At 32.7% G+C, this 10,091-nt stretch overlaps 1 protein-coding gene and 1 pseudogene across 2 annotated transcripts; both read left to right on the top strand.

Annotated features, from left to right (window-relative positions):
• Positions 1–869: 869 nt before the first annotated feature.
• LOC143537664 (short-chain dehydrogenase TIC 32, chloroplastic-like) lies at positions 870–4,363 on the top strand. The gene is made up of 7 exons (XM_077031381.1): positions 870–1,061; positions 2,997–3,228; positions 3,307–3,537; positions 3,628–3,706; positions 3,786–3,870; positions 3,956–4,002; positions 4,090–4,363. The coding sequence occupies exons 1-7, from the start codon at positions 956–958 to the stop codon at positions 4,249–4,251; spliced, it is 942 nt and encodes a 313-aa protein (XP_076887496.1). The 5' UTR covers positions 870–955; the 3' UTR covers positions 4,252–4,363.
• Positions 4,364–6,578: 2,215 nt separating this feature from the next.
• On the top strand, positions 6,579–8,979 carry LOC143537661 (cytochrome P450 86A22-like; annotated as a pseudogene). The gene is made up of 2 exons (XR_013136102.1): positions 6,579–7,447; positions 8,260–8,979. The product of XR_013136102.1 is annotated as a cytochrome P450 86A22-like (transcript).
• Positions 8,980–10,091: the final 1,112 nt, after the last annotated feature.

The raw sequence follows: 10,091 nt of genomic DNA, 5'->3' as shown, positions 1-10,091 counted from the left end.
ATTGCTATTCGAAGTTCACAATTTATTTGAGCATAGGAGTCTCCTCGGGCCATGGCCAGACCAAGGCCATTTATAAATAAAGTGGGGCTTTAGGCTTCTACTTGAACAATGTCCTATTTTAAAAAAACAATATTTATAAAAATATGTAGTTAACGTAGTTCACTTTTTGCTAGTATATAGTGGTAAAACTCTACTACTACATTTCGGGACACATGCTTAAATCCTCACAATCAGCGGGCCCGTAAGTCAGCGAAAACAAGTTAAGGTTTTAGGCTCATACTTAATTAATGCCTTTAAGTTCAAAAAAAAACATTATATATATTATATAGATATATTATAATGGTTAAAGTAAATTCAAAATAATGTATAGGTACGATGGTAGGTTTGGTTGTTAGTAAAGTATATGTCATGAGTTCAAAACATGTAGTATAAAAAGACCCTAAAATCTTATTTTGATTTAGGTTTTCATATTCGTTGAGCCAACCCTGCTCACAACATTCCAACTTTATTTTATCATGTTTTTTTCATCTCATGAAAATAGATTTTGAATGTAGAAACAATCTTAGACAGTGTGTAGTGAGCCGACATATGGGGAGAATTTGGATCATTTCCGGCAATAGCAACCCCCTCCCCCCACCCCACCAGCGATAAGTGGGGCAACGGGGGGCAACAAGAACATGTTGCCCGGTGATGAATGAATACAATAATAAAATAACAAAGTGATCACTGATAGGTCTTCACGAGTGAAAATGGTCCCTAAAACACCATTACACTCAAAAATAAAAATTATTTATTTGCTGGCGTGATATCACTTATAAAAAATTAAAAAAAAATATCATACAACTATATTTTCCCATTTCCTTCTTTTGGTCGCGGCCGTAATACGCCAACAATCAACCTAGTACTAAGTTGTCAAACCTTGGACTTAGGTTTCAAAATCCAAAATCGAAAAAACATGTGGATATTTGGTCGAAAAGGGGCATCTGGGTTTTCAGCATCTTCAACAGCAGAAGATGTCACTAAAGGAATCGATGCAACTGCTTTAACCGCCATTGTTACAGGTAATCGATCTTACTACTTTACCATTGTTTTCTGTACGTTAAACTGATGAATATAATAATAACTAGTACTAAACCCGCGCGATGCTGCGGCATATGTTTAAACGATTTTTAGTAGTTACAAGACATGCAATAATCAGATCATAAAGATAACAAATATCAAACCAATATTAACAAATGATTAAAAAACATCTTCATTTTTGAACATATAATCAAATGTACATTTTTTTCCCTAGACTAATTGAGTGAGGCTTAGTCATTTTTTTGCTGACATCTGTAAATAAATATAAAAATAAGTTGAATTCTCAAAAACTTTTAAATGAAATAGCATAAAATACAATAATACATATGTGTACCTCTCTTAAAAAATAGTGGACAATAAAACTCGAAAAAAGTTTCATAACCATTATTGTGTGTGTGTATGAAACATCAACAAGTGACGAATCAACATTGTGTGTGTGGTTTCATAACCATCATTGTAAGGTTGTAATTTATTAAAATTTATATATACAAAGATACAAAAGAAAAACAAAGAAAATATAGATGAATATATGGGTAAACTTAAGGGAGTGGAAGGATAATTATCAATTAAACTTACAAAAGTTGAATATAATTGAGGGGTTAAATTTATAATTATATTTGAGGTTTATAAGTGTATATTTGAGTTGTACTCTTATGCTTAATTGACTTGTACATTATCATAAACACCTCAAAATAAAATAATATTTACATTGAAACGTCGACAAAATTAAGCACGTTGCAATGGTAAAGTCGGTTTTTTTTAACACATAATATATTAAAATATATAGAAGAAATAAAAATTTTAAATGAATATGTCAAATAAATGGGTAAAGTTAAGGGGTTTATTTGTAAATATCTTCAAAACTAATTATTTATAACCGTATATGATGTCTAAAATACTATATTACTCCTAAAATTTCAAATTTGTATGCATTAGTGATTGTTTATTATGCATTAGTGATTGTACCTCTTAAAATTTAAGAGGTCCTTCACTCTCATGCATTATATATAGTAGAGTTAATAATAATAATAATATAATAATAATAATAATAATAATAATAATAATAGTAATAATTTATCTGTTATGGATTCAGTGAGGGTTTGATTTCATTGGGATTTTGTGATGATCTGTTATGGATTCATGGTTATATAATTTCATATCTGGATCACATGATGCTATTTGTTACTGTTCGGTTTGGGTCGGGTTTGGGCTGGAACCGAAAAACCGAAAGTTTTTGAATTTTAGAAAATCATTTGGTTTCGGTTTTTAGGTTTGGGGCTAAGACCGAAACTTTGGTTTTTGAACTTGTAAAAATCGTTCGGTTTTGGTTTGGGTCGTTTTCGCCTAAAACTGAAACTTCTATTTTTGAATTTTTATAAATCGTTCAATTTCGGTTTTTCTGGTTTCTCATTTTTGGTTTCGGTTTTTACTGTTTTGCCATTTGAGCTTGAAATATTTGTGCTGAAAAAAAATTGCCCAAGAAAATGAATTTGGGCCAAAATTATTTTGTTAGTTATTAGCTAATTGATTATTATACATTTGAGCTAAAATATTTGAGTTGCATATTAATTAAATAAAAATTCTTATGAATTACTTAAAATAAAATATGAAAATCTATATATTTGGGTTGTTCTTTTCGGTTTTTAGTACATGCAAAACCAAAACCAAACCGTAAGTTAGGTTTTTACAAAACTTACAACAAAACCTTCATTTTTATTTCGGTTCGAATTTTTCGGTTTGTATTTTTTTGGTTTCGGATCAGTTTTTTCGGTAGTATATGAAAACCAAATCCGAGACTTAAGTTTGGTTTTTACAAAAACATAAAACCAAAACACAAGTTTTTGTTTCGGTTTGGTCTTTTTCATTTTCATGCACACTGCGTTTACCAGTTTACTTCATATTTTGTGTATGTTCAGGAGCTTCAAGTGGTATCGGCCTTGAAACGACCCGTGTGCTAGCATTGCACGGTGTACATGTAGTTATGGCAGTCAGAAACACCGAAAGCGGTCAAAAAGTCAAAGAAATGATCGTCAATGAAATCCCTACTGCTAAAATTGATATAATGGAGTTGGATCTTAGCGCTCTCGCATCTGTTACAAAATTCGCAGCCGAGTTTGTATCTTCAAACCTTCCTTTGAATATTCTCATGTAAGAAACTGTATATTATTATCATTATATTATGATTATGATTATTATTTCTGATTATAATTGTTATTTTGTTGGAAGTAATAATGCCGGGATTATGGCTTCACCATTCATGCTTTCAAAAGACGGGATTGAACTACAATTTGCAACGAATCATATAGGTCATTTTCTGTTGACACAGCTTTTACTCGACACCATGAAGCGTACGTCTCGTGAACAGAATAAAGAAGGGAGAATAGTCAACGTGTCATCAGAAGGTCATCGGTTTGCTTACAAAGGAATATTTTTTGATGATTTAAACAAAGAATCAAGGTATATTAAATATTAATGAATCATATATATATTTTAATTAGTTAATACAAAACCAATTTTAAATATACAGAACTGAATTGTACTATGCAGTTACAACCCGGTGTACGCGTATGGACAGTCAAAGCTTGCCAACATACTGCATGCTAAAGAACTAACAAAACACTTCAAGGTGAAACTAGTGATGTTTAGCTTAAATTATATAATAATTTATTAAGTGTATGTTATACATTTTTTGTATCAAAAATCAGGAAAATGGAGTGAATATAACTGCAAACGCGCTTCATCCAGGATCTATTGCAACTAATCTTCTACGTTACCATAATATTATCAATGGTAAAAATCTGAATTTTGCAAAGTTTTATGTCTGCATCATTTTATTAAATCTTTTGATTAAAATCTTGATTTGTTTTTGATTTAGGTGTGGTTGAATGGGTTGGGAAGTACTTTCTCAAAAACATTCCACAGGTTCGATAAATCTTTATTATTATCTATTTATTATGTTTTAACGGAAGAACATTGTGACGAAAGTAATATATCTTAATTGATGTTTAGGGGGCAGCAACTACATGCTATGTCGCGTTGCACCCGCAAGTTAAAGGGATTAGTGGTGAATATTTCATGGATAATAACATAGCCGAACCAAATTCGTATGCCAAGGATGCAAAACTGGCTAAAGAACTGTGGGATATCAGTTTGACTATGGTGACTCCATAGTATAAATATTGTTAAGCGTTATGGTATGTTTTTGTGGGCATATGATATGACCAATTTGATATGTATTTTGATGGTTGAATTTTGTCACATTTTTCTATTTATACAAGACAAATGAAAGTATTGTATTTTATTAATTTGTTAGCTATAGGTAATTATGTGTATTCATTCTTGTGTGAATATCTTGAACATCTAAACAACTTATTCAAACCAACTAGGAAGGACTTAGGAGGTTATTTATTACTTGCATTTAAGTGTTTTTAAGTTGGAGGCTCACCAAACACGAACCGGAGGATCTCCAAATTTTTAGAACTTTAAGCCCGTTTTTGCTAAAATTAGTGACGATGATGTGACGGAGAAAATGCCCTTAAGAGACATTAACAATTACGTGTAGCCTAAGTGTGCGATATATGGTTTTCACTCCACTTATTTTAGTTTTTATTATCTTAGTTAGACACCTTGTCCACTCTTTAATGACTAGCATACAAATCACCTTTCCTACTCCAATTTACTACTTTCATTAACTTTTTATTAACACTATAAGACTATTCTCATCTACGGCACCCACAAATACACTTGGTCAGTTGTCATATCATTTTCTACCAATCGTTTAAAAACACTTATAAGCATTCTTACATTTTCCACGTTATCACAATTTTTTTATGTTTATTTTCTGATATAGGGCTACTTGATAGTAATAATTGAAATATGAATATACTCTTTGTAGTTTTTTCTTTCCTACATTTCAATATAAGTTTTAACTCTCTAATCAGTCAATTGTTTTATTAGTTCTAAGTAATGGTATCCAATGTTGTTTTATTATAGTTTGGCTATAGATTGTCGTAGGTAGAGTAGTTGAAAGTTGAAACGAATACAAAAAGTATATTGTAACTTGTAATCCGTGGTTTATACGTTTTTGAAAACCGTAGACCATCACATAACTAGTAACTAACAAAGCGATAACTAAGCATTTATATCATCTATAACATTAACAAGGCACCGTCAACGCAACACCTAACTGTTACAGGACCCATACACAAAAATGTCAAACCGCTAAGTGTAATCAACGTCACAAAGTCACTCATCTTTGAAAGCATATATCTCTAGCAACCATTTCTGGTGGCATTTATTGTCTACTTTATTTATTTTATGTTAACTCCCATCTGTTTATTCCCCACATATGTTCCTGAAAGAGAATCATAGATATATTCACATTAAATACTTTCATTGTTATGTATAAACAAATAATATTGATACAAAAATGTACAAGTTATAAACATCAGTGAAAACTTTGAATCATAAACAATTAGTATGATTTTATTATTTGTCTTACCAATACACTAGAATTAATGGTTATAAGAGCAAATAGTTGAGTGTTGGTAATATATGTTATTACTTTCATGAAATAATAAATAGGATTATATTATCGTATTATTTATATACTTTCCATCCCAACTACCGGGGTCCATAGCGTGTAACAAAAGCTTGATTTCTATTTAATAGCCTCTTCTTTTGTTGCTTATAAATACCTTCCAATTTCATTTTCATTTCTCCCACTTCCAATTTCTCCTGGCCTCACTCTATTTATGTAACCAATTCCATCATTTTAAATTAATATGAATTCCTAAATCTCTCTCAGTTCTCTCTCGGTGAATGACAGATTCAAGATTTTAATCGTTTGAAGTCATTTATGTAATTATCGCATGAAGTCGTTTCTGTAAGCAGTTTTTTTTAATAGCTAGTATTCTACTTCCAAGAGCATTCATATCCATCCCTATATTTTACCCCTTAGATTAACTAAAAATCATTTTTTTTTTTTAATTTTTTCTCTTTGTTTAAAAAACCTACCACATCTCATTCCTTATTTTTATTTTCGTCTTACTTACAAACACTTATTTAATTACAATTCTCGTTTTTATATGCTCTCATACTTTGATAAGGATGAATAATATTAGTTTTTCATGTATGAAAAGTTATTGTGTCAGATATATATAAAAAGTTATCGTAGTAGTTTTTTTATAAATCAAGGTTGATCTAGAGACATAGGGGATGGGATGTAGTGCAATTCTAGAAGTTTTTTCTAAATACATCTATGTTAACTACATGATTAAACTTTATACATTCAAAAGAAATAAACACTTATTCCATCACCGAATATCATTAGAACAAATATCAATATCCTTTAATGTCGGTGGTGTTGTTCCTGACATTTATATATACATATATGATATGTTGTACACTACTAGGTTGTATGTCGTACATTGGTACAACACAATAAGCACTTTTTTTTCTAATTTTACAGGCTTTCTTGTTGACGGGTGTTATTGTGTTGCCTCATTTAAGTAAACGACCAAATGGACTCATCAACTTTGTTACTTATTTTAACAGCAATGGTAACATACATCATTTGGTTCAAGTCCGTCGTGCGGCTCACGAGCGGTCCACGTGTCTGGCCGATATTCGGTAGCTTACCTAGCTTAATCCTAAACGCTAACCGTATGCACGAATGGATTGCGGAAAACCTCCGCACGTGCGGCGGCACTTACCAAACGTGCATATTCCCCATCCCGTTTCTAGCCCGAAAGCAAGGTCACGTGACAGTCACGTGCGACCCGAAAAACCTTGAACATATTCTCAAAATCAATTTTGATAATTACCCAAAGGGTCCTACATGGCAGGCTGTCTTTCATGATTTACTTGGTGATGGGATATTTAATTCTGATGGTGACACGTGGCTGTTTCAACGTAAGACAGCCGCGCTCGAGTTTACAACTCGTACGCTTCGCCAAGCCATGGCTCGGTGGGTGAGCCGAGCCATTAAGCTGAGATTCGTTCCCATATTGGAAACGGCTCAGCGGGAAGCCAAGCCGGTTGATTTACAAGATCTTTTGCTTCGGCTTACTTTTGATAATATATGCGGCTTGACTTTAGGGAATGACCCGCAAACGTTGTCACCCGGGCTACCCGAGAACGGGTTTGCCGCGGCTTTTGACCGAGCCACGGAAGCCACTTTACAATGGTTTATTTTGCCGGAGATGATATGGAGGATGAAGAGATGGCTTGGGCTTGGGATGGAGGTTGAGCTGAGCCGAAGTATGAGCCACGTGGAAGAGTGTATGACAAATGTGATTAATAAACGTAAGATGGAGTTGATGAGTCAGATGGATTGTGGGACACCACATGATGACTTGTTGTCTAGGTACGATGTTCTTTAAGGTTTATTCGGTTCGAGTTATTCGGTTTGAGAAATTATACGGTCATAAATGAAAAGTCGAAACCCGAAATGAATAACTGAATTCCAGTTCATTTCGGTTTTTGGCTTTGACCGGATAAACATAATTAAAGAAGCTTTTAATTATTTCCTATAACTTAAAAATAATTATATATTTTGAAATACCATAAATCAATATAGCTTCTATTTTATTCATAAAAAGCCCTTAACAATTTTCGTACACATAAAGACCCAAAGTATTATCTATTTTTCCTCATAAAAGCTTTCTTAACAATATAATTTACACATTAAAAACTAACATACTTTCTGTTTTTATCATATAATTATAAATATTATTTATTTTTCAAAATTTGGCACGTTTATGGCTTTTTATGATATAAACGGAACGTATGTTAGTGTCTTATGTGCAAAATAATATTAAGCACCTTTTACAACAGAAAACATAATATATGTTACTTTATAATGTGTAAAAAAATTGTTAAGAGATTTTTTTTGAGTTAACTTATAAAGTATGTTGTTTTTTATAATACGTGTTATTTTTACTATTATTTGTTATTAAAACAATTTGGTTTGAATAAGATTGGGTTAAAAGTGTAATTGAATTAAAACCGCATCAATGTGATTCGGTTTAAAAGTGAACTAATAATTTAAATGGTAATGTGGTTTCGTCTTGATCGGTTTTGGTTCCTTTCAGTTAAATCCGTTTCAAATCAAATAATAATAATAATAATAATAATAATAATAATAATAATATATACCCTAAACACCCCTATCTCTAGGTTCATGAAGAAAAATGAGTCTTACACGGATACATTTTTACAAAACGTGGCACTTAATTTCATCCTCGCTGGACGTGACACGTCATCCGTAGCGCTGAGCTGGTTCTTCTACCTAGTCACCCAAAACCCGAGAGTCGAAACAGAAATCCTAATCGAGTTGTGTACCGTCCTAACGTCGACACGTGGACGTGACACGTGACCTTCGACGAAGTTGACCGTTTGACCTACCTCAAAGCCGCCCTAACTGAAACCCTCCGTCTCTACCCGTCCGTTCCCGAAGACTCCAAACACGTCGTCAACGACGACATCCTCCCATCGGGCGACTTTGTCCCCGCGGGTTCATCTATCACGTACTCGATCTATTCAACCGGGAGAATGAAGTTCATTTGGGGAGATGACGCGTTGGAGTTTAAGCCCGAGAGGTGGTTATCGAACGACGGGACGAGATTCGAGATGAAGGATCAGTACAAATTCGTTTCGTTCAATGCGGGTCCTCGAATTTGTTTAGGAAAAGATCTCGCGTATTTGCAGATAGCGGCTGCGGTGTTGCTACGACACCGATCGTTGAAGGTCACCGTGTGGAGCAGAAGATGTCGTTGACATTGTTTATGAAGTATGGGTTGAGGTGGAGCTTCGGCCTAGGGTTTTGACGCCTGTAATGGAAAATATGGCGGGGGTTTGATATGGGTAGTTATGTTTGTTATAACGGTAAACATAAAGTACGATACTTATACTTTGTCATATGATATTTATAGTTTCTTAAACCAGTCACATTCAAACACTGCAAACATTTGAATTTTAATTTATATTTGATTTTTATTGAAACTAGTACATATAGTCCTGTAAATGAACCGGACGTTCAGTGAACTGTTCGTAAACCGTTTAACGGGAAGTTCGTTTATTTTCGTGTATTTAATAAACGAACGAACATAAACAAAAAATTGTTATTATCACTCTAACGTATGTGAAAAACGCTTTAGAAAAGTGTGTAACATTTTTCACACATACTGGCTTTGTTTCATTTTCAATATTTTAAATGTGAGATGGGGTTCTTTGATTGATTAAGAAAATAAAATAAATAAACAAACACAACATTCCGCCCAGAATGTCATGGTTTGCCCAATACCATCACCTGAAAACGCCCCTATGCAGAATGTTGTATGTTAACTTTTATTTTGAGCTTTTTAAAATGTACAAGGAAGCAAACTATACAAGAATACGGCACAATGTATTATTCTATTTACAATTTGGTGTATGTGAAAAACGACGCACGAATGTACTTTTAAATTTTAACAAAGCTCGAACGTCTCGTAGAAGATCATGGAGGGAATCAAGACGAATCCATTTATTTAAATAAAAAATAGGACGAGATTTAATTTGCTTAGCAACTAATATCTGACCGTTAATAGATATTAGTTAAAATATAATAATAAAATCACAGTTTTTAAGATCTAAAAAACTCCTTAGTCAAACCTACCTATCACCCACCTCATTTTTAATATGCTATCGCTATCCCATCCCACACATAACGTTATATTTAATTTTTTAAATATGCTAATTACATATGAGGTCTTCTTATTTGGTTAGGTTAGATGAATAATTGTGTGCATTTTTGGATTAAATTGGTAGTGAAAGCAGGATGATGGTGAACCAACTGTCGGTATATATAATTAAAAAGATATAACTTTTAATGGAATTTAATTATTTCATAATATTGCCAAAAACGTGAAAGTGAGTTGTTAAAAAAACAAAACTAAGGCCAGTAGCCAAGTATTATATAAGAAATTGCATAATTGCCAGGGAATCAAATCTACTTTTCCCATTAATTAGAA

This window comes from Bidens hawaiensis, unplaced genomic scaffold (assembly GCF_021521415.1).
Source record: "Bidens hawaiensis isolate Kalapana, Puna unplaced genomic scaffold, B.hawaiensis_p1.1 tig00011271_1, whole genome shotgun sequence".
NCBI classification, from domain to species: domain Eukaryota; kingdom Viridiplantae; phylum Streptophyta; class Magnoliopsida; order Asterales; family Asteraceae; genus Bidens; species Bidens hawaiensis.
The sequence above is the reverse complement of the archived record's forward strand: the minus strand, read 5'-3'. Positions and strand labels throughout refer to the sequence as shown.

What these genes read in the sequence shown, in the direction of transcription:
- LOC143537664 (XM_077031381.1), top strand. Translation starts at nt 956, where the DNA reads ATGTGGATATTTGGTCGAAAAGGGGCATCTGGGTTTTCAGCATCTTCA. An exon ending in CTTCCTTTGAATATTCTCAT is followed by an intron (nt 3,229 to 3,306) that starts GTAAGAAACTGT and finishes TTTTGTTGGAAG; the next exon opens with TAATAATGCCGGGATTATGG. An exon ending in AACTAACAAAACACTTCAAG is followed by an intron (nt 3,707 to 3,785) that starts GTGAAACTAGTG and finishes ATCAAAAATCAG; the next exon opens with GAAAATGGAGTGAATATAAC.